Source organism: Herpailurus yagouaroundi, unplaced genomic scaffold (genome assembly GCF_014898765.1).
Source record: "Herpailurus yagouaroundi ecotype Mexico unplaced genomic scaffold, PumYag 77, whole genome shotgun sequence".
NCBI lineage: Eukaryota > Metazoa > Chordata > Mammalia > Carnivora > Felidae > Herpailurus > Herpailurus yagouaroundi.
In genome coordinates, this window is record NW_024412388.1 from 64,994,785 (window position 1) to 65,015,498 (window position 20,714).

The 20,714-nt window shown below is 40.0% G+C and overlaps 1 protein-coding gene across 1 annotated transcript in view; it reads right to left on the reverse strand.

Annotated features, from left to right (window-relative positions):
• Positions 1-13,214: 13,214 nt before the first annotated feature.
• PIGK (phosphatidylinositol glycan anchor biosynthesis class K) overlaps positions 13,215-20,714 on the reverse strand; it is a 124,133-nt gene continuing 116,633 nt past the window's right edge. The window contains exon 11 of the mRNA XM_040470687.1: positions 13,215-16,726. Coding sequence (XP_040326621.1) covers positions 16,610-16,726 — 117 coding nt within the window. The 3' untranslated portion in view covers positions 13,215-16,609. The remainder of the gene's footprint in view (positions 16,727-20,714) is intronic.

The window sequence follows — 20,714 nt, forward strand, 5'->3', positions numbered from 1 at the left end:
ATACAAAGAAACATTACTCAGCTATAAAAAAGAATGATATCTTGCCATTTCTGACAACATGGATGGATATAGGTTATTATAATAAGTGAAATAAGTCAGACAGAAAAAGACAAATACCATATGATTTCACTTATATGTGGAATCTAAAAAGGAAAACAGGGGCGCCTGGGTGGCTCAGTCGGTTAAGCATCCGACTTCAGTTCAGGTCATGATCTCGCGGTTTGTGAGTTTGAGCCCCGCATCAGGCTCTGTGCTGACAGCTCGGAGCCTGGAGCCTGCTTCAGATTCTGTGTCTCTCCATCTCGGCCCCTCCCCTGCTCATGCTCTGTGTCTCTCTGTCTCTCAATAATAAATAAACGTTAAAAAAAATTTTTTTAAGGAAAACAAATGAAAGAAAAAAACAGAAACAGACTCAGATACAGGGAACAAACTGATAGTTGCCAAAGGGGAGAGAAGTGGAAGGATGGATGAAATAGGTGAAGGGGATTAGGAGGTACAACCTTCCATTTATAAAATAAATAAGACACAAGGAAATACAGCATGGGGACTATAGTCAATAATACTGTAAAAACTTTTTTTGTGTGTGGTGACAGATGGTAACTAGACTTATGGTGATCATTTTGTAATGTATATAAATCACTGAATCACTATGTTGTACACGCGAATCTAATACAATATTGTATGCCAATTATACTTAACTAAAAAAAATTTAAGGTGGACACATCTCCACCTTGAAAGCAAAATAAAATAAAACAAAATAGTAAAATAAAATAAAATGAATAAAACAAAACACATTTTAAAATATCCAAATACATAAGTCTTTACTAATTTTTGTGTGCTACTATCAAACTTAATTGTTTATAGTTAGAGACTGTGGTCAACATTATGCTAATTCTCTGAAATAGTCAAGATTTATATAATACATTTGCCAAGTTGTATAAGTGTTCCTTGAGTACTTGAGAAGAATGTTTATTTTTAAAACTTTGGTGGTCCAGATTTCTATATATGTCCATTAAATCAAGCTTGCTAATTGGGTTGTTCAAATTTTTTATATTGTTACTAATTTTAGACTACTCAAATAATAATAGAGAAATGTTTTGAAGTCTTCCAGGATGACATTGAATTTCCTTCCAGTAGTCTACAAACACTTTGTGTTAGCTATTGTGATGTGCAAGTTTATAATTATTTTATCTTCCTTGTTAAATTACTTTTTATCACTTGGTATCAACCACTTTTATCCCTATTAAAGCCTTTTCCTTAAAGTCTGTATTTTTCTGCCATTAAAGTAGCTACCTCAGTGTCCTTTTGGTTTTATTATTGTTGCCGACCTTGAATTCCAAAATGAAGATGTGGACTTGGTGATGTTAGCCATGTGTCACTGAAGCTTGTTAAGCATGAAAGTTATACAAATAAAGCAATGTTTTATGGGTTTCTAGGAATGCTAAAAACTTTTCTTCTGCCAAGAATTATTTTTTAAAGAAAAACATCAAAATAACTTTAAGTATCAGTGTTTTAATTTCTATAGGATTATTCCTTGTTCTCAATTTAATTGTAAGTGGCTCTACTGTAGAAAGAAACAAATCTTGTTGGTTTATTTTAGTAATAATAAACCTGTCTCCTTAAAACCAGATGTTTTTCACCGTAGATTAACCATCACTATTGCCAAACGTGCCTCTGTGTGTGTGTGTGTGTGTGTGTGTGTGTGTGTGTGTGTGTACAGTTTATTCCACCTTAAAGAAAGGGCTACATATATCTGTAGAAACCCATGATGTCAATGTTGTTATGGCCTCCCCCATGTTACAACATCTGCCTGCCTGATAAGTGCTTCCACTCAATGCCCTTCCTTTCTCCTGCCCACCTTCTCTGGCCACTAGCCTTAAGACTCCTGTTACGTGTTGCCTCTAATGAAGCATTTCCTGATCTCACCACATGGCACTGACCTCTCCTCCCATTCTATTTTTAAAAATTTTTTATTTAATGTTTATTTCCGAAGGAGAGACACAGTGTGAGTGGAGGAGGGGCAGTGACACACACACACACACACACACACACACACACACACACACACACACAGAATCTGAAGCAGGCCCCAAGCTCTGAGCTGTCAGCACAGAGCCCAACGTGGGACTTGAACTCACAAACCGCAAGATCATGACCTGAGCCTAAGTTGGACGCTCAACCAACTGAGCCACCCAGGCGCCCTTCTTCCCATTTTATTCTGTATAAATGCCTCTCACAGCAGTCATCAAATGTCTTACTCCCCACACTTGAACCCGCCCTGACACCAAGGAGATTGGGTTCTAGTCCAGCTGGGATTCAACTCCATGTCTCCAGTGGCTATCAGGATGCCTTGATTCACATAGAGATGCTTGGGAAAGGGAGGAAGAGAGGAAAAGAAAAATCGTTTTAGTCAGCAGGAAGAGGTTTTTGTCCTCCCGCTCATAATTTACTGGGTGATAAAGATGCATGTATGGAATGCCGATAGCAAGTCAGTTGAACCCAAGGCTCTGTGGGACAGGGAGATGAATCCTGCTCAGAGCGCCCCAGGGAGGCCTCTGGAGCCTGTCTGGTGAGCCAGAAATATCTTTATTCCACCTCACTTAATGCAAAGTAATTTACCTCTTTGATGGGATAGACTTGCATAATGAGTTTCATAACAATTGGCTTATTCCCCCCCCCCCCCCCAACAGGTAGTTTCTTCCCCAACAGGTCCTTTCTTCCCTTTTGAGAAGTAAAGCTTCCTGGAATTATTTGATCTTTGTTTGAAGTCAATTAAATATTAAAGGATTTCTCCCAACTTTGCATAAGCCAACAGAATTGAAAGTTCACTTCACAGCATTATGAGAAAAAGAGCACAGAGCTTCTGCATCAATTCCGCCCCCCCTCCCTCCCCACTCCTATGCACTGCTCTCCCCTGTTCTTTACTCATTTAACTAACTCTTGCCTGGACGACCTTGACCTTCCAAGATTGTATTTCTCCAATGCATTCGTTCCCCAAGGCAAAATGAGTCTCATAAAGTTTAAATTTCACTCTGAACCTTTTTTTGAATTCTGACTAGATTTAGTCTCATTCTGCAGCCTGGACTCAGAACCCACCACCTGCATTATTAGCTCCAGTGTCATCTCACACAGCTCCTCCCTATGTGACCTGAAGCTCCAGCTACACCAGGTGACTTAAGGTGGCTCCAGGTTTGCTCATGCTGCTTTCTGTACCTCGAGCGCCCCTCCCCTGTGTTCCCATCTACAGACAAGTGTGTCCCACCCAACTCTTGCCCCTGTCTGCACCCTGCCTTGGAGGCACCTGGTTCAAGCACCTGCTGCCATTGGCAGCCCAGCCTCCATTTTCCCACCTTTTAGGCCATAGGTGCCGGTATTTTCCTTGGAGAACCAATCCCTCCACTCTTAACTATGTCATTAATGAGGGATTCGCTCTGTATAGAGCTCCAGGGATAGGCCCGGACTGGCTTAAACCTACTGGAATATCTTGTCTCCCAGACACAATCATCGGTTCATGGATGAGAACATGACCCAATGCAGGGATGCAAACACTCCCCCCACCCAGCTTAGGTGCTTTAGGGTTTGAGACTGCTAAAGCTGTATTTGCTACCACAAGAGGAATCACTTTGTGAATGGAGCCATCCCAGGGGAAGCAGATATGACAGATAGATCTTAGAATGTCATTAAGTGCTGGACCAAGCTGAGCCTGAAGACAAACCTCTCCTGGACATTGTTATGTAAATAAATACTTTTTAAAAATTATAACTTAAGCATATTTGTGTTGGATTTCTATCACTTTGCAAAAAAAATGTGTCCAACCATTACTCTTAATTCAATGACACCTTCTAGAATCTCTCCTGGAGCTCTCTTCACCAGTTTTCTGGCTCCCCTACTATAAATGCCTTAAAGACAGAGGCTGTGCCATTCATGTAAAAGGTATTCATACTCGACAAATGTTGGAGGAATAACACAATGTATGATCATAGCAGCACCAGAGAGCAGTAAAATGCATTGTAAGCACAAAAGATGTTTGTAATAATTTACTACCCTGTTGGGCATTATTCTTGGCTGTGGTTCTCTATGCTTTCATTGTGTCTTCTTGGTAGGAAGTATATAGCCAGATATCACTGGGAAGCAATCAATAAAACTATAATATAATAGGATAGAAAACTAGAAGTTGCATTTTCTGGAGAATGTCAGTACTGTTTGCAAAACTTTTAATTATGTAGATACATACACATATGTGTACATTCGGTTACAGTGTAAAATGTATTTCTTACTACAGATGGAAGCAAAATATTTTTGAAAACCATTGATCTGGTTCCCACCTGAGACAATTCTATAATATAGAATACAAAAGGATTGAAAATAATAGAGTGTATGATGTTAGAGAGGGTTCTTATTTTGTAAAACTTTTTTAGCCGTATAGGTAGATACACATATATATGTAGTACTGAGTCACGATGTGATATGTATTTCTTACTGTCAGGAGTAGCCAAAAAGTTTGAAAACCACTGATCTGCTTTCTCCTTGGGTCCAGAAATACTGCAAAGTGGTATGACTGTATGAGCGGCAGCCAGCAAGGTGAAGAGAGGGAAGGAGGCTTCATAATTGCCTCAGCCCCAAGAACCATGTAGGCAGGCAATATATTTGTAGACTGACTCCTGGACTTCTAGACAATTGGTGAAGGGCACATCCACACAACTGCTTGCAGAGCAGAGGCAGGCAACAGGGCTGACCCTGACAAGGCTTGTATCTTTCCAGCCTATTTCCATGCCCAACCTGAGTTAAAAGCCATGTAGACACAGGAGCCAGAAGCCTTGGGAGAAAGAGGCTCAACAGTTTGAATTGCTTGTTACCTTTGGCTTTCCGCCTAAAGGAGTTCCAAGGGTGTACTCTGCAAAAAAAAACCCTGACCTTGGGGATTAAAGTTACAGAGACAATCTACTAGAATTCATGGATGCTTGAGTATCAGGAGAATCATAGTAACAAAAGTCAGGTGTTTCTTAAAAAGCAGGTAATTTGCTTTTTGTAAAAAAATGTTGCTCTTTTCATGTTTTAAAATGTTCATCCCTTGTTTTCCATATTTATTTTTAGTTTGTTTCATTCTCTAAATGTTTAGCACTTAAAGAATGTTATATTCCTTTGACTAGTTTTAGCTTTATTTTAATCTTCCTTTAAATTGTTTCAGCTACCTAGCTTACTCTTTATATTCCATTTAAAATTTCCTTCCATTATTTCCACTTTAAAACATTTTTGTTTCCTTTTTCTACTTTTGCTTTATTCACAAACACATCCTTGAAATAATAAGCTTCTCATTTCAACATCTAAAATTTTAATTCTTATTCATTTTCCCCAGTAATACTTTGTAACCAGGATTCTGCTTTTTTTTAACCTGTTTGATGTATTGTTTTTACACTTTCTATTTGGTTTCTCTTATCTCAGTCTCAATTTCTCTCCCCCACCTTTAGTTTTATTGGTTTATAAGTGTATTTTCTTATTTGTAATTTTAATTATTCTGTTCCTTGCATAATATGCATTTATCAGACTGACCAGCTTCAGAAACGCAAAACTCAGCCTCCTAACTACTGTACTATTCAGCCTTCTTACTCTGTAAGCATTTTTGTAACTAACCAAACTAGAATATTTCCTACACCAGTGTGCCTCTAACATATTTTTCCCCTTCGATCCATCTTCTTTCTTGGTAGGGTTACAAGAAATCCTGTTGCCTGAATCTTTTCATTTCCATGTAGTCATTACAAAGAGCGAGAAGCAGCTGCCTAGAGCCAGAAGAAACCAGGGTTTCTAAAACAGAGTCGATGAGACCCTTATTGGATGGCTTCCACATGATACATCTGTGTATCACTGGGACTGGGTCCAGATGCCAGACTGTGTCAGAAGGAAGTACTTCTTCCATCTCTTAACCCTCAGTGGAAGTTTCTCAGGGAAGCCTTCAGAATTAGAGGGAGGTGGCAAGAGGGGGCTCCAATCTTTCGTCCAGCTCTCTGGGAGGAAAGAGGACTCTCCCTTGAACCCAGAGGCATAATTTGAACAACTGAAATGACTGTGGCCGAGAATCTCACCATTAAATGCCATTGGGTTCCTTTGAGAAGGTGTGTCAGTCAAAGTCTGACGAGAAGATAGAAATTACGTAGTAATTTGAACAAGGAATTAGAGTAACGGGGAGTTTGCTAGTGAGACAGAAAGAGAACTCAACACAATAGAACACCAGGCATCAGAAGTAGCCACCACCCCTCAGGCTGAGATAGGGGACCCAAGGAAAAACTCTACCCCTCCCAGGGCTGAGGCCCATACACCATTGGAGAGGGTGCAGTGGGGCTCATTGGATGGCAGAGAGGTTCACTGAGAGGTCATCACAGTGGAACTTGCTGGAAAGCGGCTCTCTGGAGTGCTGGGCAAAGCTATCCTCTGAAAGAAGCCATGCCTTCATAAAAAGCCACCTGAAAGGGTGTGGGGAAAGTTGCCCGGGAGGAGGTGCCCTGCCAGCAGCACCCCATCATGGAGATGCCCAAAGGCATGTGCTGGGGGAAGATGCCCTCCATACGTGCCCGCTGCAAAGCTGCTGGAGGCAGGTTCATGAAGAGGTGCTTTGCTAGCAACTGTCTGCTATGAAGCTGCCCAAGGGAAGATACTCTGTGCTGCCAGCCACTAGGCACTGCAGAAAACACAGGCACACTCCTGCACACACACCCATAGCAGGAGCCGTGGGAGGAGCACACCAGAATCAGCAAGGGAGCTCCTTCTTCCTGCCATGCTCCCCGAGTACTCTCTGTCAACAAAGCTTAACATCATGGTAACTACAAAAGAAATTCTTAAAGGGTTCAGCTCCATCATCACAGATGGATAATGAGTAGATTTGGAGCTAAGACACAAGGAATTGGAAATGGGACCAGTATACCCCTTTGGCTACTTAGTTTCGGCATTCGCTCTTCTACATGCATTTGAGACCTGTACGACAGTGATGCAACTCTGTATTTCCATCTAACAAGATACTGCTATTTGTACAAATGAAGAAATTCTCACCCTTCCCCAAAATAAGGACACACACAGTCACAACTGTTATTGTATACACTGTATCAATGACTCCTTATATTCTATCACAGTCCCACTGAATATTTTCTTACCTAAATACTGTATTATAAGGTTAAGCACCACTGACTTGCATGAAGTAAAAGTGGGGAAAGAGAAATAGCATGCATACATAAACATATAACAGGCAAAGAGAAAGTATATAAAGCTATTACAATTCTCATTTCAGTAGCTGGCCATGGGCTAGAGCTGATGTCTGGCTTCCTACCTTCCTCTACCTATTGTATATTTCCCCTTACTCTCAGCCAGAAGCTGAGTCGGCCAGTTTTTAATCTGGTGGAGTGACTCACACCTTTGTTCAGAAGACTGAGTCCTCAATCATCCTGCCTTTTTTTTTTTTCGTTCTAGCTTTCCATTAACATTTGCTATTGACCATGGAACCAATAAGAGTGCCACATGGCCTCCCTTGCCTTCATGTGTAGCAGCTATTTATTTCCCTTGGTGATTGGCCTCAACGACTCCAGCCAGTAGAGTAGCCTCTTATTTTGGGCATGTTCAGTGATACAAGGGCTCTAAATGGCCAGGTGGCAGTCTTCTCTTCAAATTCAATGGAACCACTGTTGTGACCTCTGGATCATAGCATTTCTCTCCCCAGGGCTAAGACTTCTGTAGGAACAAAGCTCAGAGTGGGCAGGACAGGAAGCAGAATCCTGTGGATGGATTATTAGATGTAATAGTGAGAGGAGCTGCTCCCGTTTCCACTCCTTGTTCCCAGAACTATGCAATCTGGCCATGGGGGGAAATAATGCCATATAGTGGTCTCTGATTAAAGCCTGAATTGCACCCTGTCAAACAGAACTCCCTCCTTTCAGTGTTGTCTCCAGATTGGGGCATAACGGAGTCTTCAGTGAGTCATTCCATCTTCAATTAGGTCAGCCACTCTCAGGTTATGGCATATGTGGTAAGTTCAGTTTCTTCCGTGGATATATGCTCATTGATGCACTTCTCTGCTGTGAAATGAGTTCCTTGATCAGAGTAAATACTGTGCAGAATGCCATGTTGGTAGATAAAGATTTTGGAATTTATTGATGGTGATGCTGGCAGAAGCTTAAAGAGCAGAGAATACAAATCCATACCCAATGTGTTATTTCAGTGTGGATGAATTTCTGCCCACTCTATGATGGCCAGTATAATCAACCTATGGGGTGCCAGGATGGCTCAGTCAGTTGAGCGTCTGACCTCAGCTCAGGTCATGATCTCGCGGTTCATGAGTTCGAGACCCGCATCAGGCTCTGTGCTGACAGCTCAGAGCCTGGAGCCTGCTTCAGATTCTGTCTCCCTCTCTCTTTCTGCCTCTCCCCCACTCATACTGTCTCTCTCTGTCTCTCAAAAATAAATAAACATTAAAAAATTTTTTTTAAATATATAATCAACTTATTACCATTCAGCTGAGGAATGGAGGCACCAACCCAATTAGTCACTGGATTTTCATGTAGGTCTCAGCTGTTGGTAGACTAGGCACTACTCAGTAGTAGCATTAGCCAGATCAGCCTTGGTATGGAGAAATTCAGCTTGTTGAGCTCAGGCCTAGTCTCCATTCTGGCCACCATAACTACTTTTTTTTTTACCCATGGGCCCAATGAGCAAGCACTGGGATGAAAGGTTACCTGACCTCCACAGAGTATGTCATTTTGCCCAGCTGATTACTAGGAGCCTCTTCTGCCGTCAGTGCTTACAGTGAACATTTACACAGATATCTTTATAATCTGGGCCTATTCAGAAGGGATTCAGAATATTAACTGAGAAAAAGAAAATAGAGAAGAGCTTGGTAGTGAGGTGATAGTGAGAGATTATAAACTGAGTTATGCTGAGTTTGAATTCCTGCAGGGCTTTCAAGTACAAAGGGGGCATTTCTGGAACTCAGAGATTCTGAGATAGAGAAATTTGGCTGTCAATGATGTAGCAGGAATAGTGGAAACCACAGATGGGGGTGAAAATACTCAGAGACAGTGCTAAATCTCAAAAGTTTGAGGGCAGAGCTCTGCAGAACCACCGTAGCATGGTGTTAAAAGAGAAGCACTCAGAGAAGACAGCAAAGGGCAGGCTGAGTGCAGAAAACTTGGGGAGAGAGCAACACCACGAAGGCAGAGGAGGAAACGCTTCTAAAAGTGGGAGTCCTCAACAATTGTTCCTTAGTAAGGAGAAATAAGAAAGGCACAGGCAGAAAAATTGCATCAGACTTGGCAAACTAAGAGACCACTTGTATCAGTGAAGAAAATAGCTCCAGGGCAGTGGTGGAAGCAGAAGACAGATTCGTGGAAAGGTTCGCAAACGAATACAGGGCAGGGAAGCCTAGTCAGTGCATGCTATCTATTCATTCAAAATAATAGGCTATGAAATGAAGTAGAAAAGAACTCTATAGAGCATTTCTATATTCATGTTTAAAAGGGAACAGAGGATTTTGAGTTTTTAAGATGAGAAAGCTTGAACATCTTATAAAACATAAGGGAAATCACATCCATGAAAAGGAAGATTGCAGGATAAGGAGAGGTGAGTTCATTGCTAAGCAATATCCCAGAAGAAGGGATGGAGTCAGTGACTCAATCTCTAAGAAAGGGGTGAGGATAGGATGGAATGGAGAAAAAAACAGAAGTAGATGTGAAGGAAGTAAAGAAGGAAGTTAAACTGGAGACCTTCCCCCAATTTCCAGATTACAAAGCAAAATATTCCAATGACTGGAAAGTCTGAGTCAGTAGGCAGGATTGAAGAGAATCTATGGTATTGAAAGAGGGGCACCTTGGTGGCTCAGTCCTTAAGCTTCCGACTTGGCTCAGGTCTTGATCTCACGGTTCATGGGTTCAAGCCCTGCGTTGGGTTCTGTGCTGACAGCTCAGAGCCTGGAGCCTGCTTTGGATTCTGTGTCTCCTCTCTCTCTGCCTCTCCCCCACTTGTGCTCTGTCTCTCGTAAAAATAAATAAACATTAAATATATAAATACAGATATAGATATATAGATATATAGTATTGAAAGAGCAGTAGTGGGAAAGAGAGAGGGAAAGAAACAGAAAAATCTACTCTGATCGCTTAGTCAAATTTCACTTCCATATCGAAGTCTTCTCTGCCCCTTCCCCCGAAGGTAAGCACAATATTAATAACATTTATATAGCAATTAAAAGAAGTTTCTTTCTAAAACCCTTATTCCATAGCTTTTAAATGGCACTTGTCATTTCCTACATTTGCTATGTAGGTGTTTCATCTCTTCATGCAAGTCTTTCAAGAATGAATTTGTGACTCTTTTAAAAAAAACCCTGGGGCGCCTGGGTGGCTCAGTTGGTTGAGCGTCCAGCTTCGGCTCAGGTCATGATCTCGCGGTCTGTGAGTTTGAGCCCCGCGTCGGGCTCTGTGCTGACGGCTCAGAGCCTGGAGCCTGCTTCGAATTCTGTCTCCCTCTCTCTCTGCTCCTCCCCCACTCATGCTCTGTCTCTTTCTTCCAAAATAAATAAAAACATTAAAAAAAAAAAAAAGAACCTCTTTGTATCCCTCAAAGCATCTGCTAGAGTGGGTAATGCATTAACACGGTGTTTCGGTAACAATCCTTGTATAACAAACCACACTAAACTCAATGGAAGAAAATAATTTTTTCTCAAATTATTATCTCATAGCTCTGGTGGTCAACTAGGAAGCTGTCACTTAGGGTCTCTTCAGTGGTTGCAGTCAGGAAACATCTATGTAGGCTCTGTCCCTTGTATCTCCAGAGCTTGATGTTGGCTACCAACTGGGACCTAACTGGGGCTGTCAGCCAGAATACACATACATGGCTTCTCTGTGTGGCCTGGGCTTCCTCAGGGGATGATGGCTAGGTTCCAACAGCAGGCGTCTTGAGAAAAAGAATCAGGAAGATGCTAGATCACCTTTTATGACCTAGCTTTGGAAGTCATGCAGTATTATCCTGCCACATTCTACTCATTAGGATGAATCACTAAGACTAGCCCATATTCAGGGCAGGGGAGTTTAGTTAGACTCCACCTCTTGAGGAAGGAGTGTCAAAGAATTTGCAGGATACTACATACAATAGGTGCTACTTAGATGCCTGTTTAATCATTAAACATTTTGAAAAAGGCTCAGAAGGAAAAAAAAAAAAAAGACTGAGAGTGGTGCAGTCTTAAAAGGTCTGACTAGAAGTCAATAATAATGCTGAAAAGGCAATGAACCCATAAATTATGCCACCCATGGCTGTTTGTTTTACAAGTATTTGCTGTCTTTTACAATCTCCTTGTAGGATAGAGTTGGGTGTTTAGTCTACGAAGATAAAGTAAATCAGTGCTTCTCCCACTTTCATGGTATGCAAATTTCTTGGGGATTTTGCAGATTTGGGTTCAGTGGGTCTGAGGTGGGCCCTGACTGACATTCTACATTTTTTTAAATGTTTATTTATTTATTTTTGAGAGAGAGAGAATGAGAATGCAAGCAGGAGAGGGGCAGAGAGAAAGGGAGAGAGCGAATCCCAAGAGGACTTTGGGCTGTCAGCCCAGAGGCCAACATGGGGCTCAAACTCAGGAACTGTGAAATCCATGACCTGAGCCAAAATCAAGAGTCAGATCCTTAACTGACTGAACCACCCAGGTGCCCTGGACATTCCACATTTCTAAAGGAGATGCGTGGTGATGCTGTAGCTCTGTGGACCACGCATGAATAGCAAACTAGTTGAAAGCAGTAAGGGTGACTAAGTGGCTCCTGTGATGTCTCCCTTCTCTGGCCCTAACAGACAGGGATAAGCCACCACAGGTCCTTATGTGCTTACAGGACCCTGACCTTCTGGCCAAGTGAACCCTTGATACCAGCAAGGTTAATCTGTTCTCTCACAAGACTTTTTATAACTAGAAATAAAGGAACAGAGTAATTTTCCTCTCTTTTGTGGTGAAGCACAGGATACAAGGCTCTGGTGTTACCAGTCATGTGAAAAAGCCAGTCTCCGGGAGGGATAAGGAAATGCAGAGAAGAATATCCAGGTGCCATTCCAGTCCCTGGTGAGGCTCAGTCCAGAAACCCCTCCAAGATTTGCAAGATATTCTAATGTCCCTCCAATAAATTCCCTTCTTGGTCTAAATTTGTTCTGGTTGGGTTTCTAACATTTGAAACTTAAAACATCCAAACTAACATGAGATGGGGGAGAAGAGGAAATGGAAATGCAGTACCCACTGTGGTTGAAGAACAAAGGGAAATTTCAGACTGGATTATTATCCAGACATCCAGGGCTTGGGGTGAGGATAGACTGTCCATTAAATCATGCTAAAGGTGTCTTTCTTTTTCCTTCCTCCCTCCCTCCCTTCCTTCCTTCCTTCCTATGTTTATTTATTTATTTTGAGACAGAGAGTGCACACAATTGTGTGAGCAGAGAGAGGCAGAGAGAGAGAGAGAGAGAGAGAGAGAGAGAGAGAGAGAGAGAGAATCCCAAGCAGGCTCCATGCCGTCAGCAGGAGGCCTGACATGGGGCTCAATCTCACAAACCATGAGATCATAACCTGAGTCAAAATCTAGAGTCAGACGTTTAACCAGCTGAGCCACCTAGGTGCCCCTACTTTTAAAAAATGTATTTAAGTAAACTCTATACTCCATGTGGGGCTCAAACTCATAACCCCCAGATCAAGAGTCACATGCTCTTTGACTGAGCCAGGCAGGTGCCCCGCTAGAGATGTATTCCTAACAAAGTGGACAGACCATAGAGAGAGTTAAACACAAGTAAAAAGTAAGGCTCAGGGAAGAGAAGGGAACAGGTCAGTCTAGGCGTACCATGGCCAATGTTCTTTAGAGTGACCTCTGGGCTTGAGTGAGGGGTAAGAACTAAGTGGAAGTTAAGAGCTAGGTAGCCTCCTGACCAGCACAGAGAGGGTGAAATTCTCCTGTGTTTGGCATTGTATGATGTGTTTCACATTTATGACCTTACTTAATGACTCTTGGGAAAGTGTCCTACATTGCTCCCGCCAGCTGTCCCTGAAACTAGCACAGTCAGTGTATCAGATGAACAGGAGTCACATCACGTGAGCCCCACCCGCTCGACCCTAGGACTGGGTATTCCACGGGCAAGTCTGGAATTCCTCTGGGGTCTCTGAGGCTGCAGGCAGCCCAGATGAAACAGTAAGCACTTCTGTATGACAGTCACCACCTTTCGATGTTGCAAGTAAGTGAATTTTTAATTTTTAACCGGTGTCTTGGTCACACCTTCATCTACATCAATCCCATATTCAAGGTCTACACAGTTAAAATAAACCAAATACTTTATAGCACAGTTCCAAAACCAAAACATTTCTGCATTAAGAAAAAAAAAAAAAAAAAGACTAGTTGCTACCAAGGGGTACTGACCACCAATTGAAAGACTTTCATATTTACACAGCAAGTGCATGTGCAGACAGGGCAGGCAGCAATAGAAGGGCGACACCGGAGAGCACTTTCCTTGTGGCAAAGGCCGGCAGGAAAAGGATGAAGTAATGAGGCTGATTTCATAAAGCCAAAATGGATGCTGATCTCATTATTTTATAGCCATACCTTGTGGTATGTTTATAAAATATTTCTTTCACAAGTTAAAAGAGAATCTGCTACAGATGGATTTAATTTTGGTAAAATCAATGGAAAAAGTTCTATGTTAATGCAACATTTGTTGTAAAGATTCCAGAAACACACGAGTCAAAATTTCAAATTATGATTCCCACAGTAACTGTAACTCTGCTATGCAACATACATAATGGAAGAAATGTTATCAACATATACCATAGGAGAAAGTACTCAGTAAGCAGAAACAAGCTGAGTTATGCCTGTTGTGGGAATCATCATTTCCAACTAGCTGAGGATATATAAAAATTGAAACCATAAATGCATGCATTATTTTATGTATTTAATTCCAATTTTTCTTGATCCAATTTAATCAGCTTTGCATCCAAACTACATTTCCCTTTCATAAACTGCAAATGAATGTCTTTCATAATTTTAAAATCCACATCATTTGGTTTCTTTTTCTCACGCAGGCTGCCTTTGCAGAATGGCATCATCATATCCTGTCCCTCCCCTAAAAGGTCAGGCCATGTCTGCTGGGACCCATTTACCTACATTTCCTTTTCTCCCTGAAGACACCAGGGACAGGGGAAAAAAAAAATACCAAAGAGAACAAGATCACATTAAGTAACTTAGACAGGTAAATAAGTTCAACAGAAAGAGGGACGGTGGCATCATTAACTTCCCTGCTGGCATCTTCTGAGCACAAATAAAGAAAACAGTACCACCACATATTTACAGTTTCAGAAGTGTTTAGTCATAACATTATCTCATCTGATTCTCACAACAACACTGTAAGAAAGACAAAAAGAAAACTCCTTTCGGTTGTTCAGCTCTTTGTGACTCCAGCAGAATATATTTAAGGATGTGCTTTTATGGTATAATTTAAAGTCTGGACTATTTAATTGCACTTACGATATTACCCACTTACCACATGCAGAGGATTTACTTATTATTGAAAGCAGAATATACTTTATGTAAAAAGATTATGGTTACGAGCTAAACATTTAACAGTTTAAGCTTTCTGCTTTAACTGTATTCTGAACATTCAATAATGAAACAGAAAGAAATAACTGCCCTTAGAAACTCTGCCTGGGCAAAATTAATCCTGTATATTATATCCAGTATTACATTTTCCAGTTTGGTTTTAACTAAGAAGGGCACCTTCTACTGCCTCTAAAGAGGAAGGCTGTTACTTCCCAGCGGTCTGTACCATTGGGGTAGGTTTCATTATATTCAAACTCAATTACTTTGACTCAAGATCAGTCATATTTCCTTTTGACGCGAAGCAGCTTGGTCCCACCAAGTGTTCAAGACCTTGCGTAAGTGTTTGCAGGGTGCCATGGTCAACCTTTTCTCTCTCTCTGCTACTGTGATCTGGCTAGTCTAGTGTAAGTTTGTTTTTCCCCCTCCCTATGGACAAAAGGATACCTCTCCATTTATTCAGATACAAATTCTCCCTCTTCATTTACCTAGTACACCAATAAAAAGACCAATTAAAATGAAGGTTCAGAGCAAAGCAAATGCCTCATTACTAAGCAAAAAACCTTAATATAATTTGTTCTAACCTGAGAGGTAACAGTGTATCCTTTGCCTGTGAAAAGTATGACCATTTTGCATGTAACTAAAGTGTAATATTTTAAGTGTTAAAAGGAAAGCAAATCCTAAGGAATATTAATTTTAGGAGGTTTCACTGTGGGGAAAGAGTTCTTTTTAATGTTACCTATAATTATAAACAAGATCTTTGCAATTAATAAAGATAAAGATCTGGGTAAAAGAGATGAAATACAAGAAGGTATCCTGTGGGACACGAATACTTAACTTTCATGGTTTTTACTCCCCATATGCAAAAAAATAGTATCTGCGGCTGATGGCAAAACACAATCTCAAAACTATTTCCAGTTATGAGACAGGAAGATGACTTGTAAGCTAAAAAATCAGTGATGAAGATATGAGCTCTTGCATCTTCACCGAGATCAGAAAAGGGCTCTTCTCTGCCTTTTATGATGCATCAGTCAGACATGAAGGCAGGGAAGGAAGTGTGAATTTTTCATACCGTCCATCCACTCTATGGGATCATCTCAGAAAAAGTATAGAAAGAGACAGTGGGCAAGGTTTCCCTTAAACAGAACTGAAACAATGTCTCTTTCAATATGGAAACTGGGGGGAGGTAATCAATTGTAGAGTATCACAGAATGGTTAGAAATGAGAAATGATGGGGTTTGTTTCTTTTGAGCAGTCAGTAATATGAAATTCTCAAAGGTCTTAAATTTTCCAGATAAACTGACAGCAAATAAGGTCCCCCAAACTATCAGTACCATAAATGAAGGAACTAATGTTTTTATATTGACTTATAATGAAAGCTTCAGAATTCCATGAATGCTGAGAGTAAAATATTAATGTGGTAAAGAATGAACCAAAGGAAGATTTTGGGAACAAAGTAAGTGGTCCAAAAACAGAAGAACATTAAAAATCTTACTGTACATTCATAGAATGGATACTGTGCAACCATTCACAATGTGTTCTGAAGAACTTTTAAGGGTTGATAACAAATTGTAAAATGAAAAGTAAAGTTACAGAATGATATATTCTATATGATCTCTAATTGGGAAAAAAATATGTATATAGAAAAAAAAGACTAGGAGAACAACACAAAAATACTGACAGAAGCTTACATCTGCTAATGAGAATGTTATGTCTTCACATTTTTTTTTTTTCTTTTCCAAGTGGAAAGGGAGTAAGATTAGGGGACATTTTTATTTGCAAAAGCAGCTGTTAAGTATACTCTGGTCTCTCTGTCCCATCTTTTTAATAACATGCACAACAAAAAAAGTATATTTAGAAGTTGCATTAACAATTATTTTTCTCTAAGTTATCAAATCAGTAGTTCATTCAACTTCAGTTTCCCTATACTTTTTAACCAATTCACACAAGAACAACGTATTTTTAAAAAATATAATGGCATAAAATCTTATCGACGGTGGTAGTCTTCATGCAGTCTTCTTCATACATCACATCTAGAAAATGAACTTCATATGCTTGATTCCATAAGTTTTGAAGAAAACCATTATAATGAGTGCCCACAATCCCAGAATAAAACCCCCAGGAGGATGCCAATCTTTCAGCTTTGGTTTCTGCAAAACAAAGATGACAGGGTAAATTTAACAACGATGTGTAAAGCAAATACTGGTGGAAAACAGAAATTTCATAGGTTGTGTTTTAAGAGGGAGTAAGTTAGCCAAATTAAATGTATTAGGATAGCAACAGTGATAAAGAATTCTAACTGGGTAAATATTTCAAACTGGTTCTTACAAAGATCAGTTTCAAATGACATTTTGTGCCTTCAAAGAGACTTCACTGGCCACCCTACCCAGCCATCTCTCTTCACCCAAGCTATTTGGTGGCCTAACAGTCCTTCTCATTTCAAATTTATATATCCATTAGTTTGTTGGTTTTATCTGTTTCTCCTATTAGATGATAGCTCTATGAGGGTCATGTTGCTCATATTCCTAGCACCTACCTGCCATAATGCCTGGCATGTAGAAAACGTATATATATTATACTGATTAAATCAGTGGAAAAACAAATGCCACTCAATTCCATTTGTTCTGATATTCAACAAATACTTATCTGGGGTCTAATACCTTTAGTTAGATTATGCCCTTGAGACAGAATGCTCTTTACCTCATTCTGCCTGTTTGAAACTGACTAACTGAAATGCCAACTCCTCCAGATTTTCCCACCTGATATATTCTTTTCTTTGAATCTATAGTTCTTTCTACACTTACTTCTATTTAGTAATATAATTATCTTTATCGCTTATCTCCTTGCAAACTTCCAGGGGGCAAAATCTGGCTTAGTCCATTTTATATCTCCTTGCCAATTCCTCCACCTCTCAACACCCAACCAAGTGTCTTGTATATTTCTTTGTCCAGCAAGAAAGGGGAGACCAGTCTTCCCCATTTAGTTGTCATTTCAACAGCTACATTATGTTCCTGAAATTGGAAGTCTGTGACTATGATCTTTTTATGAGTTTTACTTCCTGAACTACTAGCCAATATTATAATGATAGTCATGATATGAGAATCATATGACATGAGGGTCATATTTTATAGTAGAATAGAGTGAAGAGAAATTGTAGTCTGAAATTTTAATTTGTTCTAGTCACCATGTAAACTAGCCAAGGAAGGCTCATAAATCTCTTAGAGGTATCTGCATCTCACAGTTTGGTTTCCCATACATAACCAAGACTCCTAATGCTCTTCACTCAATCCTAAACTCAACATGTTACAAAAGGAAAGGAGGGAGGCAGGGAAGGAAGGAAGGAAGGAAGGAAGGAAGGAAGGAAGGAAGGAAGGCAGGCAGGCAAACTCAAAAATAAAACAAGTCAAATCAAGCAGAATTAACCAGTAAAGCCATGCCAGTAATATGCTGCCACATTCTATAGTAACTTATGTTTATTATCTATGCCCTAAAATACCTGATAGTTGCCTAATGTATACATTATAAACCCATTAAAAGAATTCAAAAGAATATTTTGATACAATGAAATTTTCTTTTTCGTTTGATTTTATAAATGGAGAAGTTACCTATGGAAATGCCTGGTTTTCAATTAGGTGATCTTTCTGAAACTTCTTCCTTCTCTTCTGAAGTTCTCTTCCCTTAGCTTCAAGGACACTCTCACCAGGTTTTTATTCTACTTCTCTAACCATTCCTTTTCAGTCTTCTTTGCTCCTTAAATTCTAGTGTTCTCTAGAGGTCTGCCTTTAGCCATTTATTCTCTCCCTTTATATAATTTCCCTGGGTGACACCTGTACCGTGGTTTTGACCTCTGCCAGCAGGCTTATGATTCACAAATTGATATCACTAACATAGAACTCTATGCTAAACGCTATGTTCACGTACAATTAACAGATATCTTTAGTTGGATATTCTCAAGGATCACAAACTTTACCATAGCTAAGAGCAAATTCATTCCTGAGTCCTTCACCCAGCTCTGTTTTCCTTCCCTGTTTTCCACCTCTCCATCCACACGAAGGGCATCACCATGTTGCCCAAGTGATAAAGCTAAAAGTCCTTCCTAGCTCCCCTATCTCGCAGACCTTCCCATTTCCATGAGTTACTAATTCTTATAGGTTTTATCCCCATCATATTTGTCCTTTATAAGTCTTCTATTACCACTGCCACTACCTTAGTTCTAGCTCCTATCATTTCTTGTCAGGATCATTGAAATGGTGTCCTAACAGTTTCTCTTCCTCCAAGATGTCCACCTCTTTTCCATCTATCTATTGCTGCTAGACACATCTTCCTAAAATACAAATATATATTTGTATAATATGTGTGTGTATATATGTGTGTGTGTGTGTGTGTGTGTGTGTGTAAGCCTCACATGCATGCGTATAAGTATTGTTTGTTTTAGGCACACATTACTTTTGTAATTTAAAAAATTAAATAATTTAAAAATGAGGGCTCGGTGTGGTGTGGTTCAAAGAGCATGGGATTTAGAATTAACTGCTTTGGATTCAAAGTTTACTTTTAACACTTAAAGCCTACGTTGCCTTTCAAGCCACTTCTCCACTCTGAATTTCTGAATCTACAAAATGGACATGGTAACAAGGACCTCCTAGGAATGAATGAATGCACAATTACTGCAATGATGTGTTTTCTGAACATTTACTCCATAACTACTCGTTCCTACCTAGAAAAGTGATATGAAACTCAAAGTACTTTTAAGGTAACTTTCTTTTGTGTTTGTTATGAGGAACGCTGTTTGAATCAATCTAATTTTTGTTATTTTAGTTTGTACAAATTTCAATTCAAAATTAACTTGTTAAACTAATAGGAGAAATTCACCGTAATATTTTCATCTGGATGATAATGCTAGAGTTTTAATCAACGCCTAATATAAACACAACTGACAATATTGTTTACAGTGGTTATATGCTACATTCACTCTACGTCTACTCCTACTCCCAACCCACACTCCTTCCAGAAAACTTCCCAAACACAAAAATATTATAATCCAATTTTTCCTCATGTTACTTTCTACTCAAAACTCTGCAACGGTTCTGATCATATGTGAGATGATGATGAAGACAGACGTTCTTTCCCTCTAGTATCTTACAAGATGGTTAAGTCCATTGGTTCTCAAACCATTTCAGATGGCAGAGCTTTTGGAAGTCATGGTGTTCTTTGTGAAACACTATGAAAAGTCTTAATTTAATTCCAGTAGAAAATCTAGATTAGTATAAAGCATAGCTATATTAAAGATAGGTAATACAAATATCACAAGCATGTGACAATGAAAAACAAATGACTGAACTAAACATGATTGACTATGCTTGGTTTTTGTCATGTTTATTTTCTATTAGTCAAATAATTGGTAGGGGTGCCTGGGTGGCTCAGTCGGTTAAGCGTCCGACTTCAGCTCAGGTCACGATCTCACAGACTGTGAGTTCGAGCCCCGCGTCGGGCTCTGGGCTGATGGCTCAGAGCCTGGAGCCTGCTTCTGATTCTGTGTCTCCCTCTCTCTCTGCCCCTCCCCCATTCATGCTCTGTCTCTCTCTGTCCCCAAAATAAATAAACGTTAAAAAAAAATTAAAAAAAAAACAACAACCAAATAATTGGTAATCCACACCTCAAGGGTTGAAAACACTAAACCAAAAATTATTTTTCTGTAAATTGGGACAAGAGTATCATTATTAGTTATTAGTGGAAGTACATCTTTATTAAACAGTTTGCAAATGTTCCCTGGAAATTCCGTTGAAGAGCACTGACCTAGTTGGGGAGATAAGATTCACATTTTTCCTGATAACTAGGAGTCTCTGATTTATACGGTATTTATATTTTTAAATTTTTTTAAAGTTTACTTATTTTTGAGATTTTAGAAAGTGAGAGCACGAGCAGGGGAGGGGCAGAGAGAGAGGGAGGCAGAGAATCCCAAGCAGGCTCTGCACTGTCAGCATGAAGCCTGATGAGGGGCTCAAACTCATGAACCATGAGATCATGACCTAAACTGAAACCAAGAGTCAGATGCTTAACTGACTGAGCCACCAGGCACCCTATATGGTATTTACACACACACACACACACACACACACACACACACACACACACACACAC